This window comes from Camellia sinensis, chromosome 1 (genome assembly GCF_055761805.1).
Source record: "Camellia sinensis isolate YWXY chromosome 1, ASM5576180v1, whole genome shotgun sequence".
In the NCBI taxonomy this organism is placed as follows: domain Eukaryota; kingdom Viridiplantae; phylum Streptophyta; class Magnoliopsida; order Ericales; family Theaceae; genus Camellia; species Camellia sinensis.
Genome location: NC_138961.1, coordinates 72,781,217 through 72,798,799, shown reverse-complemented (window position 1 = coordinate 72,798,799; position 17,583 = coordinate 72,781,217). Strand labels below are relative to the sequence as shown.

At 34.1% G+C, this 17,583-nt stretch overlaps 1 protein-coding gene and 6 non-coding genes across 7 annotated transcripts; all 7 read right to left on the bottom strand.

The window, feature by feature from the left end:
* Window positions 1-7,097: 7,097 nt before the first annotated feature.
* Window positions 7,098-12,791, bottom strand: LOC114289669 (large ribosomal subunit protein eL15). Its single transcript, XM_028233438.2, has 4 exons — window positions 12,651-12,791; window positions 11,462-11,628; window positions 10,357-10,554; window positions 7,098-7,556 (listed from the first exon to the last, which is right to left on the bottom strand). The coding sequence occupies exons 1-4, from the start codon at window positions 12,652-12,654 to the stop codon at window positions 7,311-7,313; spliced, it is 615 nt and encodes a 204-aa protein (XP_028089239.1). The 5' UTR covers window positions 12,655-12,791; the 3' UTR covers window positions 7,098-7,310.
* Window positions 7,999-8,091, bottom strand: LOC114290191 (small nucleolar RNA SNORD24). Its single transcript, XR_003638918.1, has one exon. It is a non-coding gene; the product is annotated as a small nucleolar RNA SNORD24 (small nucleolar RNA).
* Window positions 8,226-8,309, bottom strand: LOC114290213 (small nucleolar RNA R12). The gene has a single exon (XR_003638922.1). It is a non-coding gene; the product is annotated as a small nucleolar RNA R12 (small nucleolar RNA).
* Window positions 8,788-8,879, bottom strand: LOC114290206 (small nucleolar RNA SNORD24). The gene has a single exon (XR_003638921.2). It is a non-coding gene; the product is annotated as a small nucleolar RNA SNORD24 (small nucleolar RNA).
* LOC114290180 (small nucleolar RNA R12) lies at window positions 9,006-9,089 on the bottom strand. The gene has a single exon (XR_003638915.1). It is a non-coding gene; the product is annotated as a small nucleolar RNA R12 (small nucleolar RNA).
* LOC114290198 (small nucleolar RNA SNORD24) lies at window positions 9,565-9,656 on the bottom strand. Its single transcript, XR_003638919.2, has one exon. It is a non-coding gene; the product is annotated as a small nucleolar RNA SNORD24 (small nucleolar RNA).
* On the bottom strand, window positions 9,790-9,873 carry LOC114290185 (small nucleolar RNA R12). Its single transcript, XR_003638916.1, has one exon. It is a non-coding gene; the product is annotated as a small nucleolar RNA R12 (small nucleolar RNA).
* Window positions 12,792-17,583: the final 4,792 nt, after the last annotated feature.

The window sequence follows — 17,583 nt, the reverse complement described above, 5'->3', positions numbered from 1 at the left end:
AACCTCTAAAGATTGATTGGAATACGGCAATGGCGACGAGGGGAAAATTTGCAAGAATTTGTGTTGAAATGGACCTGAGCCAACCTCTGAAACCAAAGTTTATTTTGGAAGACCGATACTTTAGCATTGAATATGAGTCCTTACACTCTTTTTGCTTTCATTGTGGCAGAATTGATCACCGTAAAGAAGCTTGTAGGTTCAATAGGCCTACCGTCCCACCGGCGGCGAAGATTATAGCCGTTACTGATACTATAATGCCTGACAATCAAATGACGGAGGCTAACAGAAACCTGCAACCAGAGCAAAGGGAGGAAGATTCATTCGGCCCATGGATGTTACCTACCAAAAGAGGTAGACGCCCAACCCAACCCAGACGGGCCCACCCAATTCCTGGCCCAATTCCAAATACTAACAAATTCAAATATTTAGAGGAGAGCCCAGATGGCCAAGACAAAGTTCCCAGGGGCAGGAAGACCTATAGGTCAGGATTTGAAAAAGGTCTCAGTGAGCCCAGTATTGTAGTCAACACCAACCCAACGAAAGACTCTACGGGTAAAGGTAAAATTGGGTCCCCCATTCCCAAACCTAAAGAACCAGAGCCCCAATCTCTGCAACTGCCGAATACGAAGTTAATGGAGGTGAGCAAGCACATCGTATCTACCCACCGATCCTAGGGCAGAGTCACCAGTCTGTGACCAAGCAATGGTCCCGTCCAAACCTGATGGCACGCAACCGATCCTGTCGTCCCCTGACACGATTCTTACTTCAGAAACTCCACCTAGAGCTGTTGACTTGACCATGGCAGAAGCTACTTCAACCTATTCTACTTATGCCAGCCCAACACCAGCCATCAACCCTGCCCAGAAACCTATAGACACGTTGAATATAACAAGAGAACCACCGGATCCTAGAGAAGACAGCAATGGAGCCGAAAGACACACAGAACTCAGGAGAGTAGATAATCGACATAGAGGAACACCAGAACCAGACCAGCACGGTGGCTTTGTTGTTAGAACCAGAGAGAGAAGCTGCTCACCTAGTCGCTTTCGTTTGGTGAATAAAACAAATACGCATGACACTCGAGCTAAATTGGGAGGGCACCAGTCTCAAGCCATTTCAATCGATTAAAATGGCCTCCATAAGATCGGAGGAGGCCAATCGCCGGAGGATCCGCAGCATTGTTAAGGATATGGTAACTGACTCACCCCTTATTTACCCATCCATGGATTTATTACGAATATTATTCTGGAATTGCCGTGGAGCCGGCAATAAAAACTTCAAACGTAACCTAACAGAGATAGTTCGTGCCCACAAACCTGAAATTCTAATTCTTATGGAAACAAAGGTGCCTTTTAGCAAAATGGGAAATTGTTTTAATAGATTGGGCTTCACAGTTTCGACTATTGTAGACCCAATTGGCCGTGTTGGAGGGATATGGATTGTTTGGGACACAAGCCAGGTTAACATGCGAGCTTCTTCAGTCAATTCCCAGGCTATTCATGCCACCATCCACAAAGAAGATTATGATGAATGGGTCTTAGCAGCTGTTTATGCCAGCCCAAATCCTATTGTGAGAGAGCAGCTATGGGATGATCTAGAGGCAGTGGCTATCAACATGTCTAAACCTTGGTTGGTTGCCGGCGATTTCAATGATTATGCTAACCAAGGGGAGAGAAGAAGCTTTAACCCAAGACATAATGCTGCTAGAAATCAGAAGTTCTTGGATAGGGTCAACAATTGTAATCTGATTGATTTAGGGAACTCTGGCCCAAAAATGACATGGACCAATAATAGACAGGGTCTTGCCAACACAATGGAAAGATTGGATAGGGCTATGAGCAACTCAGAATGGCGAACCATGTTCCCAGAGGCCACTGTGAGAGTACTCCCTAAGACTTATTCAGACCATTCACCTCTTTTGATCTACACCCAAGGTATGCATACCCTCATTCCTCTCATTCGGCCTTCTAGATTTGAAGCTGCTTGGATCACACACCCTGGTCTCCTTGATGTTATTAAATCCTTTTGGTCTGATATAAACCAGAATCTCATTGATTCCACTGCTAAATTCACCTGTCGAGTTAAGGAGTGGAACAAAGAGGTTTTTGGTAATATCTTTCAAAGAAAAATGCACCTCCTTGCTAGGATAGAAGGCATACAAAGATCCTTAGCTAAGTACTTCTCTCATAACCTTCAGTCTCTTGAAAAGGACCTTATTTTTCAATATAATGCTTGTTTGTTTCGAGAAGAAGTTTTATGGTTCCAAAAATCTAGATCTAAAGATATCACTTTAGGTGATAGAAATTCTAAATATTTCCATGTTTCCACTATTACCAAGAGAAGAAAGAATAAAATCAATGCTCTTAAAGATACTTCTGGTAATTGGATCACTGATTCTGTTAATATCAAGGCAAGTATTCTTGAGTATTTTCAACACCTCTTCAGAGATGAAGTTGTTACCAAGCTGGATCACTGGAACAACTTAACCCCTACCTACTTCACTCAAGAGGACAATGCTGGTTTATCTAAACCCCTCACTAATTCAGAGATTTTAAAAGCTGTGAAAGATATTGGTGCTTTCAAAGCACCAGGCAGAGATGGCATTCAAGCCATTTTTTACCAAAAATACTGGAATATTGTTCAACATTCTGTGTGTGACTTTGTGACAAATTGTTTTCATAATAAAATGATCCCTCAGGTCATTAATGAAACTCTTATTGTGCTTATACCTAAGATTAATAATCCTGAAAACATTAGGCAATTTAGACCCATTATCCTATGCAATGTTTCTTATAAAATCATTACTAAGCTTATAGTTGGTTGTATTAGACCCCTTCTTGACAATTTGATAAGCCCTAATCAAAGCAGTTTTATACCTGGAAGGAACACCACTGATAACATCATCATCACTCAAGAAATTCTGCATTCTTTGAGAAATAAGAAAGGAACTCAAGGTGGCATGATATTTAAGATTGACTTGGAAAAGCTTATGATCGGTTGTCTTGGGTTTTCATCAAAGATACTCTTCTTGAACTAAAACTTAATGATAATTGGATTGAGTTAATTATGAGTTGTGTTTCTAACCAGCACTCTTCTATCTTGTGGAATGGTGAAATTATTGAGGGTGTCCAAAATGGGAGAGGGCTCAGGCAAGGTGATCCCCTTTCCCCCTACCTATTTGTGCTTTGTATGGAAAGGTTATCCAATATGATCAACTTTAAAGTTCAACAGGGTTCTTGGAAAGGCATCAAGGCATCTCGAAATAGCCCTTCTGTTTCCCATTTGTTTTTTGCTGATGACCTCATCCTTTTTGCTCAAGCTAACCAAATGAATTGTGAAACTATAATAGATGTTCTTTGTGAATTTTGTGAGGTGTCTGGTTAGAAAATCAATTATGCTAAGTCTAAACTCTTTATTTCCCCTAATATCCCTAGACTTTTAGCCAAATCCATCAGCTCCTCTAGTGGCATTCCCCTAACTCAGGATCTTGGTAAATATCTAGGCTCACCATTACTGCATAAGAGAGTTACTAAGAGCACTTTCAATGACATTCTTGAGAAGATGAAAACTAAACTATCAGGTTAGAAAGCCAAAAACCTTACCATGGCCGGGAGAGCAACTCTTATCCAATCTGTTACCTCTGCTATTCCCTCATATAACATGCAAACTATGGAGCTTCCTAGAAAACTCTGTGATGAGATAGATAAACTCAATAGAAATTTCCTTTGGGGTGACTTTGAGAATCACAAGAAAGTCCACCTCGTAAACTGGGATAGTGTGCGCAAAAGAAAAGTTGAGGGAGGCCTAGGCATTCGCAAGGCTAGAGCTCATAACGCTGCTCTTCTTACCAAACTTGGGTGGAAAATCCTATGTGATAAGAATAAGCTTTGGTGCAAAATTCTTCATTCCAAATATTTGAAACATCATAGCCTTTTTACTTGGCCTCAGAACAAGCAAGCTTCTCACATTTGGCGAAGCATTTGCAAAAATAGGGATATCCTCCGTAAGGGTGTTAAATGGGTTGTTGGCAATGGGGAACACATTTCCCTTTGGAATGATTGGTGGTGTGGTACTCAACCTTTAGCTCAAATTAATAACACCTGCCAATCCAATGATCTTGATAAAGTTAGCTCTATCTTAGACGATGAGGGAAATTGGGATACTGAGAAACTTAAAACCCTTGTCACTAAACAGGACTTGCATGAAATTCTCAAAATATACAGACCTAGGTTTGTTACCTTTACTGATGCTCCTGTCTAGATTGGATCTACCTGTGGTAATTTTAATACTGGCTCTGCTTTTAACAGTATTACTAATTCTGTTGTGGATGGCAGGGATTGGAAATGGGTTTGGAAAATCAAAACTCCTCAAAAATTGAAATACTTTCTCTGGCTTATCCTAAAAGGCCGGTTGTTGACCAACCATTTGCGTCTTGAAAGAAATATGGCTTCTTCAGACCTTTGTCCTAGATGTGGGCAGACTAGTGAAACTTTGCAACATCTCCTTAGAGACTGTGTCTGCTCCAGGAATATTTGGATCCACATCCAAAACAACTCTTGGTGGGAGGAAGAGACTAATCTGCCCCTATTTGATTGGGTGACCTGCAATATGAACAGTAAAACAATTCTTTATGGGTCTAAATGGTCTCTTATTTTTATTGTTACCCTTTGGCAGATCTGGAAAGACCGTAACAGACTGGTTTTTGATAACTTCTCAAACCCCACTCAAAACAGTCTTAAGTCCATTCGGGACTATGTACATGAAATTGAAGAGGCTTTTCAATCCCCTCTCCATCCCCATTATTCTGTACCTAGATTAATTAAATGGTGCCTTCCTCCTGCAGGTAAACTTAAGCTCAACACGGATGGTTGCTCAAAAGAAGACCCAGGCCAGGCGGGGTACGGGGGACTTTTGCGAGATGAAACAGGCACTTGGATATGGGGCTATTATGGAAAACTGGGGCACTGTACAAGCATAGAGGCAGAAATCTGGGCTATCTATAGAGGTCTAACAATTCTGTTCCAGAAAGGAACCACAAATGTGGTGATAGAAACGGATTCAGAACAGGCCATACAACAAATCCAGCATGGTCCAACTCCAAACTCTCCCTTTAAGGCTCTCATTGAGGATGCGAAGTTCCTCCTGCAGAGGTGTAACTGCTCCCTTATCCACACATTCAGAGAGGGAAACAAAGTAGCTGATCTGTTAGCTAATCTAGGTGTTGCCCAATCTGAACATGTTCTGATCCTTGAGGACTCACCAACTGAAGCTACTGCTTTTCTCATAGATGATATGCTTGGAGTCCCTGCTATGAGGGACTAACTTTCTGTAATGATAACATTAACATTCTCCTTTATGTGTTTGCTGTAATAGTGTTTTAACATTTTCTTTCCTTTGAATCAAAAAAAAAAAAACAATGGATTTAATGAGTGGTTATTGGGTGCTTTTGGAGTATAATCATGTGGCACTTTTAGAGCACAAAATATTGCGATTGGTGGAGAAGATAAAACTCATGATTTTGTATTTGATGATTAAAAAATATGGGAAAGCATAGTGTATGATGATTAGTGAAAGAGTATGAATACGTTCTAAGAGCATTGAATTATTTTTCAAATTTAAAGGTACAGCAATCCTAACAATTGTAAGACTATATATATTATATTAATAATTAGTAAAGTAATTCAAAATATGAAAAATTATATGTGATTTCACCCTCCAAAATTCAAATATTGGATCCGTCATTGCTAATAATCAAGTTAGTTATTTTAACTTTAGTACTATAGGCTCAACAAATGTAAATAGAATTTTGAGTTATACAAAATGTTACTTGTGATATTTTCTTCTTCTTCTTCATTTTTTTTTTAATTTTTAATTTTAGAACATGAAAAACATTATATTAATAAACAATAACATTACATAAATAAGACCCCAAAGGGTCATCCCAACCAAACAACAAAACAAAAAACAAACAAAAAAACAAAAAATAAATTCAAAAAAAAAAACAGCTACGAGCCAAAAAAAACCTCCAATCTTCTCAAAGATGTGGTCTAGAAAGCAAGATTTGCTTGAAAGCCTACTGTTCTCGTCGATGTCGTACCCGTCGCTGTTGCCCAACTTTGTCGCTGGCGGACATTGAATACCACGAGAAGTTAGAGCTGAGAAGAAACCATTGTGAGTGTTGAAAATCTAAAAATTTATGTCAAAATTGAAAGAAAAAACTCTCAAAACTCCTATTTCAGACATAAAAAATATAGATTTACACTCGAAAACTATAGATCTATACTCTAAGAGTGTACATCTACACTTTAAAAGTGTAAAGTGAATCGTTGAAGTGTCACCAAAACACCGTCAGAAATCACCTAGAAAGAGACGCTCTCTCTGGACCTTTTGATATTTCGATGTTATTTGTACTGAGTTTATAAAAATTAAATTTTAATTAAAAATAATAAAATTATTATTTAAAACATAAAAATAAATAAAGAATAGAGAATTTGTTCAATGTAATTTAAATAAAATAAAATAAAACCTTCTAGCTAAAATATAACCAAAAAATAATAATAATTCCCTTTATCACTCACTATTTACATTCATTTTAATCCATCAAACAGTTGCTATTCATTTTAATCCATCAAACACTTAACTGTCCAACAAACTCATCGTATTCCATGATGAGAAATTTGCTCGGGAATTTTAAATGCTAGTGCACAAACGATGACAACATAGACCTTGCTCAAGAATTTTAACTTAATAAATCCAAACTGCACTTTACCATAATTCAATATTCAAAATGTAAAACCTAAATTTGGCATCATTCACTTGCATAGAAGTGAGAGAGAAAGGAAAGCTCCTCAATCCAGAAAGACAGAAGAGCATTAAACCTGCACGAACAAACCATCAATACATCAAGACTCCGCCTTTTCAGAGTCCATTCCAGTTTAATCATCAAAACAACTCAACCACAAGCTCAGGGCTATACAACACTTCGACAACATCAATGGATAATAGATAAGTTGCCAACCACCCCCCAATCACATTGACCAAAAATTGATTTGAATAAAGAAATACCAAGCTACACATCTCATGCTCAACTATAACCATTTTAATGTCCCAACAAAAATCCAATAACCAAAATTGAAAGAGTATAATGTGATCAAAACATCCCATATAGCTAGTATGCAACTAGATATTGTTAACCCAAGAAACCATGTTCAACAAAAGTAAATCCGACAACACTGGTCTCAAAGCAAGAACAAGAAAACCCTACAACGAAAATTCCCAAAACGAGGCTGATAATAAGAACGTCAAGAAAATCAACGGTAGCGTCGAAGAGAAAGTGTGTTGTTCCTCTTCCAGGTAGCCCTTCTTGATGGTCTTGCCTTGTGGTTCAAGTGGCCCTTTCCACGGAGACCCCTGTATTTCTTCCCAGCAGAGGTGAGTCCTCGGAGCTCCCTGTGCTTGTGAACAGGGTTGCAGATCCAGTTGATCCTTGGATCATTGCGGATTGCATTGTGAGCAGGATCAACCAAAATTACCTCAAAGTATTTATAAGTAGAATCCTGAAAGAATAAAAGTAGAGATGTTTATAAATACCGACTTCAAGACAACATTTGTATAACTAAATGGCATTTATGGATCTGAATAGGGCAACTGACACATGTTTCTTGGAAGTCAAATCAATAATCGGCCACACAATAAAGCCAAAAGATCTACAATCATCCGATAGGGACGAGTCCATCTATAGACTACTAATAAACTACAAACTAAATTACTAACTACTCACATTGAGATGCGGGGTCTACATCCAAAGTTTCAAAAAATGGGGGACAAGAGTTCTGCAAGTTCTATAGCAATCTGATTGAATTTCACAGGGTTTAACGATCCTCATCCTTGCAATAGCGATGGGATCTGCCACATTTAAATGTCATTTTTTTGCTCATTTTCTCCTCTTTCAATTTTATTTATTTATTTATAAAAAATAAAAAAGAAGAAAAGAAAAGAGGCCTCAGAGATCTTGGTGGTTAAAAAATCATCAGTTGGAGTTGAAAAAACTCCAATCAAGAGTAGCAAATATTTATACTCGCATCACTGGCCCTTCCTTTCTTCTTCTAATCAAAGTCAAAGAGTAAGTATCGACAATCTACCTTCTTTTTTTTTTACAATATAAAAATAAAAATTAATTTACATACATACATCTTAACAATAGAGAACGGGGAGAGCACACGATGATGAGTCAGAAGTAGCTTGTGATATCATCTCTTAAAAATAGAGAAATCATTGGGAATCCGTCTGATTCATTTCATCATCCATAAAACATCACGTCCTTAACAGGCAGATCTGAATCTGTCTATTCCCCACAAAAGTCTTAAAAAATATAGATAAAAACTTATGCATGAATACAACTGTGTATCTACCTTGTCACCGATAAATCTCATTCTTTGTAAGATAAGAATAATCGGAGCTAAAGGAAGACATATATACATATAGATACATGTATACACACATTATTCAATATAGCCCAACGATAGATCCCTTGATTCACTCAAATTCTTGGAATCCAATCAAGGAATTGCAATATTAGGCGTAGAATGAATCACAGGTGTAACTGTCATCATTGCATAACACCTGTAACAGGCATTATGACACCATTATCTAACAGTGGCGATGGTAACTGCCACATTTAAAAGTCAATTTTTCGTTCATTTTCTCCTCTTTCAGCTTGTGTTTTTTATTTTTTATTTTGTCGTTTATAACTGACCAAAAAAAAAAAGAAAAGAAATAAAGAAAAGAGACCTCAGAGATCTTGGTGGATAGGAATCATCAGGTGGAGTTGATAAAACTCCAATCAAGAGTAGCAAATATTTGTACTCTCATCACCAGCCTTTCCTTTTTTCTTCAATCAAAGTCGAGAGTAAATATTAACAATCTACTTTTTTTTTTTACAACATAAAACTAGAACCTAATTAAAAAACAATCTTAAAAATAGAGATTGAGGAGGGCACATGACGATGAGTCAGAATTAGCTTGTGATATCATCTCTAAAAAATAGAGAAATCATTGGGAATCCGTCTGATTCTTTTCATCATCCAAAAATCATCATGGCCTTAACAGGCAGATCTGAATCTGCCTATTCCACACACAAGTCTTCAAAAAATAGAGATAAAATAGATAAAAAATTATGCACGAATAGAATTGTGTATCTACCTTGTCACCGATAAATCCCATTCTTTATAAGATAAGAATAATCGGAGCTAAAGGAAGACGTACATACATATAGATATATACACACACATAGTATTCAATATAGCCCAACGATAGATCCCTTGATTCACTCAAATTCTTGGAATCCAATCAAGGAATTGCAATATTAGGCAATGAGTGAATTTCATGGGATTAACAGCTGTCAACACCCATAACAGGCCATTACAACACCATTACCTTACAGTGGTGATGGCGTCTGCCACATTTAAAAGTCAATTTTTTGCTCTTTTTCTCCTCTTTTAACACATGTTTATTTATTTATTATTATTTTGTTTATAATTTACAAAAAAAGAAGAAAAGAAAAGAGGCCTCAGAGATCTTGGTGGATAGGAATCATCACGTGGAATTGAAAAAACTTCAATCAAGAGTAGCAAATATTTGTACTCACATCACCGGCCTTTCTTTTCTTCTTCAAACGAAAGTCAAGAGTAAATATTAGCAGTCTATCCTTTTTTTTTAACAATATAAAACTAAAAACTAATTGAAATACATTTATCTTAAAAATAGAGAGATTGGAGAGAGCACATGATGATGAGTCAGAAATAGCTTGTGATATTATCCCCTAAAAATAGAGAAATCATTGGGAATCCATCTGATTCATTTCATCATGCAAAAAACATCACGGCCTTAACAAGCATATCTGAATTTCGTTTAATAAAATAGTGAAGCAATATGAATTTATGACACATGAAATAATTAAATTTTCAGAGCAACGGCTGCCGCAACCGTTACGCTATGCCCATTACATCCCGCAACCACATCAACACCACCATTCTGTTACATCAACAGCAAATGCCATCTGAAACTGTGTCTACATCCATATGGGTGTGGGGCCCACAACTTGTGAGTTAGTTGATAATTTGGCGTGAAGTTCATTTGGATTTCTCTAACATTTTTATTTCTGGACAGTATCTTCATTTTTTTTCACTTTTTTTTTTTTTTGGATAAACAAAATATCTCAGTTCGCATATTATTACTTATTAGTATCTAGAATAAACTGTTTATAGAAATCTGAGCATGAAAACTTCAGGTTCTGTTAGGAACAAAAGGCATAGAGTGACATGTGAAAAGTGGACTCAAGTAATTCTTCATACAAACCTCATTGATCCAGTATGAGTTGAGAACCTTAAGACCGCCTAATTTCCGACCAGCACGTTCCTCTGCAACTGAGCGCTTGCTGCGTTGAAATTTCAGCTGAGTAACACCCTGGTTTGTGGGTTTACCATACACAATACCCTTAGGAACCGGTCTCTTCCGTCCACCTCGCCTTACACGAACACGATAGACCACATAACCCTGGACAAAATATTACTTCAGCTGCATGCATAAGAAGACAAGCAGGTAAAATATTCAAACACCAGAAGACAGAGGCAGAAACAATTCCCACAGTCCTGCAGTGTCATCACTACTCATTGCATACAAGGTTAGACAACACGGCACCCGTCACCCCCAAAGACCCCTTCCACTTTACCACGAAAAAAAAAAAAATGGGGCAATGAACAGAAAGATGAAAAGAACAAAAACTTAAGACCATCTATGCATGTTTCGATGTTGTAAACAACTTGTATGAATTTGTCAAACTTGCCATCCTTTTGATCAGAACATAAATTCCAGAATGACCATTGTGATGATAACAGACACCCATTAAGATAAATTAAACTTGATAAGCATTTCATATTAAAACAAAACCAAGCATATAAAAAGACTGTTGAAATTATGTTCACTGTTCACTCAGTTTAAAATTTAAAAATCACAATCAATCAAACCACACATAATGGCAACCACATGTAATATCTAGAGGCCAATGCACCAAATTTGATTATTATAAGGAATGAATACACCATACTTCACATGATAACTTGTCTATCAAAAGCACCATTAAGCTTACCTACCATCCATGCATATTCATTGACTGCCAATGGAAATCTCTAAAATGCAATTCAATAAATACATTGACTACCACTGGAAATCTTTAAAATGCAACTCAATAATTCCCAAACATCAATGCCTATCAAAATTACTAAACTAACTTAAGCTACATAATTAGCTTTTTTTTTGTTGGCCAAATCCAACATTTCATCTTAAATCAGAAAAATTACCAATCTATCACAGGCTGAATCAATGAACAAAGCAGCTACATAATTAAGAGATATATCAGAAGACATCACAAAGAGGTTGTTAAATATATATATATATTAAATACCTGCTTGGCCTTGTAACCCAACCGGCGAGCTTTATCGGGGCGAGTAGGGTGTGTGACACGCACAATGGAAGGAAGCTGGCGATATTCCCAGCACCTCACCCTCAGCAAAAACCTCATCACATCTGATTGTTTCTTCCTCCAGAGCTCCGACACGTAAGTGTAAGCCCCTATTCAGACATCATAAATTAGAACTCATCAATGTCTAGAACTGTACATCTACATGCTGTCAGTGTTGTGTATCTGATGGTTCTGAGTGCATGTCAGTGCTAGCATGTATTTGTGTGTGCATGTCACCACAACTAATCCTAATAATTATAACAATATAAGCCCCGTTTGGTAGCAATTATAAGTCAACTTATTTAGCTTATTGGCTTAAAAAAAAGGTGACTAATGGAGCTTCGTTGCAATTTTTAAAAATAAATTACATAACTTTTTCAGCTTATTTATCTCAAAAAAAAAAAACCAAACAAAAAGGTGAGATTTTCTAAAGTTACAATATATAGCTTTGTAAAAAGTTATGTAACCAGCTAACCATACAAGTTTAACTTCTTTTCAAAGAATATCAAAAGTCACACCAAATAAATTTTCAATTTATTTTAATTTTTTAAAGCTAATAATTAAAAAACTAAAATTATAAAAGCTTAAGTGATACCAAAAAGGGCTATAAAAGGCCTCACATGAATCAAAATGAAATTTAGAATTTACAGCTCAAATTCATACCAGCAAAAGAATAGAAAAATAGAGACGTTCAGTGTTTGATTGTCTATAATCATCTTTAAAATTGGATGTAGGCAGACACAAAATAAGTCAAAAAATGACAAAACTTAAAGTCAATTTTCCTTAACAACGCTGTAAGAATAACCTTGAATCACAATTCTAAAAAATGAGATCATATTGAAAGAACAGGTCTTTGAACGAAAATGAAACACAAAACGAATAAATCAAATATATATATATATATATATATATTATTCAGCTTCATGTCAAATGGAAAACAGATAAAATGAAGGATTGACTACAGATTGGGATTCATATATAAACAAACACACGTATATATGTATATATATAATCAATCAATGAGTTCACTGTCTGCGTCGTGATAAGCAAGAACTAGGGTTCACACATAATGATATTGAGAGCAAACAAAATCTAGGATTACAGAGAAGAGATCGAGAAATGCGTAGCGTACCCATTGTTTTCGAGCTGCTTGATGCTCTCGCTCTGGATCTGCTACTTCGGCCGTGATATATATGTATGATGAGAATGGGGTTCCCAACTAGGGTTTTAGAGTGCACCGTACCCTCGTTTGCTTAAAAGACCCAAGTGTCCCAATGTTACATTGGTTTTTACTCGAATTGCCACTGTAAAGATGTGCAATAATTAGCCCAATAGCTGTTCCATTATGGGCTGGTCTTGGGCTTAAAATATGGGCCCCAATCGGCCATTATTGAGCCATTCTATTTTAACTCAAAAATTATCTCAGTACGTTTAACTTAAATTTTTTATTTTTGATTCCTATTATACTTAATATGAATTTATTAATAAAGACATTACATATTAAATATTAAAATAAAATATGATATACATTAACCCTAAATTTGTGTTTATTTTACTAAATCATGAATTTTGTTTGTTCTAATCATGTAGATTAACAGTCCAATCAGGCCATTAAGTTTTGGTGTATTATTATGCAAACTAGGTTAAATATAATGAACTTATATGTATAGATATATATATCTGTGTATATATATATATCAAAATCAAGTTTTAATTTTGATTGATTTCGGCAGATATCCATTACGTTGGTTATTTGAAAAAAAACAATGTGTATTAGATTAATAACAAAACAAGTCACTAATCCTAAACTCAAAAGAAAAGTTTTTCAAAACTAATTTGAATTTTTTAATTTATTTTATTTGGGTGTACTTCAAAATGGTAACTTAGTGAGGGAAAAAAAAAATATATTGAGAATAAATTATAATCCTAAATAATTTAATAGAATATACTAAAAAATTAGACTTACTTAAATTTTTTTTTTTTTGGGGTATAAATAGAATTCTCCCCATTATTGTCTCAAAATGATTGGACAGTGTGCTCAAATGCTGATCACGGCCTTGGTGTTGTGTTGGTGCTTACTAGAAAATTGGGCCCACTCTTGCATAACAATGCCTGTGTAGTAACATTTATAAGTTAATTTATTTAGTTTATTTGATAGTCATTTTATCCTGTTTGGTATTATTTATGGCCATGTTTGATTAGTATGATTAATAGTGAGAGAATTAATTATGAGATTAGTGTATTATTTGGTTATCTAGTTAGATTAGTAAAATACATTAATTTTTTCTTTTCCACAATTGTTTTGCAATAAACATAAAAATATTTAATCTCAATTATAGTTGTATTTTGTGTTATTAATCATAAAATTAAAAGATTAGTCAATAACATTTATAATACTTTTATATTTTAATTCTTTAAATATTAAAAGATAAATTACAAATAAAACACGGTTGCTAATAAAAATTCAAAAATGTTAGAAATCTCAAAAATTTCTACCAAATGTCTCACATGGGTATGGGACCCACATGAGACCCACATGATGTGAGTCCCATATCTATATGAGATATTTGGTAGAAATTTTAATAGAACTTTTAAAACCTCTAACATCACTCATAAAAATTAGAAAGGTATAAATTGAAAGAATAACTTTGCACCATTTTTCTTCATTTATTTTTAATGTAAGATTCTATAACTTTTTATTATAATAATAGTAATAATAATCTCATTTGAATCACTCTTTTACACCAAATTGACAAAACTCATAAAATTGAACAATAGCTTGCAATCTGTTTCAGTCCCTTAATTAATTAACAAAACCGAAATATTTGATTGACTACTGAGCTTTTTCTCAATCTTGAACAAACTAAACCGTTTACGAATCTCTACTATATATTAAGTAAAAGGGAGTTTTTAACTCTAAGTCTTGTGGAAGCTCTAATCTTCCAATCTAAATTTCTTGATTTTTTGATATAAAAAAAAAATCTTAGCATTTATTAACTTCTTCCAACTCTCAAGTTTTACCCTCATAATAACCCTTTAATGCATTAAGAACAAGTATAAAAAAAATTCTTTGAAATCCAACACATATGAATTTCTTGAAAAGTCCCAACATATATGATTATTATATTTCATAATAATACTTTAATGCATTAAGAACAAGTACAAAAAAAAATCTTGAAAAGTCCAATACATACGATTATTATCAAAATATAAAACTTTAATATAATATAATAATAAAAAAAGACATTTAATTCTTTGAAAAGTCCAACACATATGATTATTATCAAAATATTAAACTTTAATATAATATAAAAAAAAGAAAAGAAAAAAAGAAGACATTTAAAAATAATAATAAAAAAAAACATTTAAAAATCACAATTCACATAGAGCTCCAATCTCCGAACCTTAATTTTTTAAATTTTTTATTTAAAAAAAAAACTCAGCATTTATTGATTTGGTCAAAATCTCCTGATCAGCATTTATTAACATTTTTTCAATCCACATGTCTTTTCACATGCCTACATTTATTGATTTGGTCAAAATCTCTAATCAGCATTTAAAATCTCCTTATGCAAACAATCTATACTTCTATACTATGTATTAAGCAAAAGGGAATTTTTAACCCCAAGCTTTATGGGAGCTCCAATCTCCCAATCTAAATTTCCTGATTTTTTGATTTACAAAAAAAAAAAAATCTTAGCATTTATTAACTTTTTCCAACTCCCAAGTTTTATCCTCATAATAACACTTTAATGCATTAAGAACAAGTATAAAAAGAATTCTTTGAAATCCAACACATATGAATTCCTTGAAAAGTCCAAACACATATGATTATTATCTTTCATAATAATACCTTAATGCATTAAGAACAAGTATAAAAAAAATTATTAAAAAGTCCAATACATATGATTATTATCAAAATATTAAACTTTAATATAATATAATAATAAAAAAAAACATTTAATTCCTTGAAAAGTCCAACACATATGATTGTTATCAAAATATTAAACTTTGATATAATATAAAAAAGGAAAAAAAGAAGACATTTAAAAATAATAATAAAAAAAATATTTAAAAATCACAATTCACATAGAGCTCCAATCTCCTAACCTTAATTTTCTAAATTTTTTATTTAAAAAAAAACTTAACATTTATTGATTTGGGCCGTGCTACGTAGCTCGAAAGGGCGTCCCCCCTAATCCCCCGAAACGAAAAACGACGTCGTTTCGTATTTTTGAATTTTTTTATTTTTTTTTGGGTTCAATCAAAGAAGAAGAAACAGACGAAGGGAAGAAGGGAAAAAGAAGAAGCAGAGGCAGACGGCGGCGAAGGACTGGAGGGGGCCAAATAAATTGGGGTGGAGGCGGAGGCGGGGGGTGGAGGCGGAGGCGGAGGCGGAGGCAGAGGCAGAGGCAGGGGCTGCCAGGGACGGGGCTGCGACGACGAGCTGCGACATCCCGGCGACGAGCTCTTCCCTGCGACGGCGACGAGCTGCGACCTGCCTCTCCCTCTCCCTCTCCCTCTCCCTGTCTCAGAGCTGCATGAAGAAGACGAAGGAAAAAAAAATGCCCAAAAACGACGTCGTTTTGGGCATTAGAGGGATTCGGGGGGAAAGAATTCGAGCTCTGAAACATTATTCTATTGATTTTGTCAAAATCTTCTGATCAGCATTTATTAATTTTTTTTCAATCCACATGTCTTTCCACATACCTGCATTTATTGATTTAGTCAAAATCTCTAATCAGCATTTAAAATCTCCTCATGCAAACAATCTATACTTCTACACTATATATTAAGCAAAAGGGAGTTTTTAACCCCAAGCCTTGTGGGAGCTCCAATCTCCCAATCTAAATTTTTTGATTTTTTGATTTAAAAAAAAAATCTTAGCATTTATTAACTTCTTCCAACTCTCAAGTTTTACCCTCATAATAACACTTTAATGCATTAAGAACAAGCATAAAAAAAATTCTTTGAAATCCAACACATATGAATCTTTTGAAAAGTCCCAACACATATGATTATTATATTTCATAATAATACTTTAATGCATTAAAAACAAGCATAAAAAAAATTATTGAAAAGTCCAATACATATGATTATTATCAAAATATTAAACTTTAATATAATATAATAATAAAAAAATATTTAATTTCTTGAAAAGTTTAAAACATATGATTATTATCAAAATATTAAATTTTAATATAATATAAAAAAAGAAAAAAAGAAGACATTTAAAAACAATAATAAAAAAAACATTTAAAAATCACAATTCACATAGAGCTCCAATCTCTCAACCTTAATTTTCTAAATTTTTTATTTAAAAAAAAACTCAGCATTTATTGATTTGGTCAAAATCTCCTGATCAGTATTTATTAACTTTTTTTCAATCCATGTCTTTTCACATACCTACATTTATTGATTTGGTCAAAATCTCTAATCTGCATTTAAAATCTCCATAATGCAAACAATCTATACTTCTATACTATATATTAAGCAAAATGAGATTTTTAACTCCAAGCCTTGTGGGAGCTCCAATCTCTCAATCTAAATTTCCTGATTTTTTTATTTAAAAAAAAAATCTTAGCATTTATTAACTTCTTCCAATTCTCAAGTTTTAACCTCATAATAACACTTTAATGCATTAAGAACAAGCATAAAAAAAATTATTTGAAATCCAGCACATATGAATTCCTTGAAAAGTCCCAACACATACGATTATTATCCCTCATAATAACACTTTAATGCATTAAGAACAAGCATAAAAAAAAATTCTTGAAAAGTCAAACACATATGATTATTATCAAAATATTAAACTTTAATATAACATAATAAAAAAAGAAGACATTTAATTACTTGAAAAGTCCAACACATATGATTATTATCAAAATATTAAACTTTAATATAACATAAAAAAAGAAAAAAAGAAGACATTTAAAAATTAAAAAAAAAAGACATCTAAAAATCGCAAATCACATATATTGATAATTGTAAATATATTAAGGAAAATAGGGTTTCTAAACCCCAAGCGAGCTCCAATCTCTCAATCTTAATTTTCTAAATTTTTG

Coding starts and splice junctions, on each gene's coding strand:
- LOC114289669 (XM_028233438.2), bottom strand. Junction 10,555..11,461: donor TGGGTTACAAGGCCAAGCAG/GTATTTAATATA, acceptor TATTTTGTCCAG/GGTTATGTGGTCTATCGTGT. Junction 7,557..10,356: donor ACTCATACTGGATCAATGAG/GTTTGTATGAAG, acceptor TTATTCTTTCAG/GATTCTACTTATAAATACTT.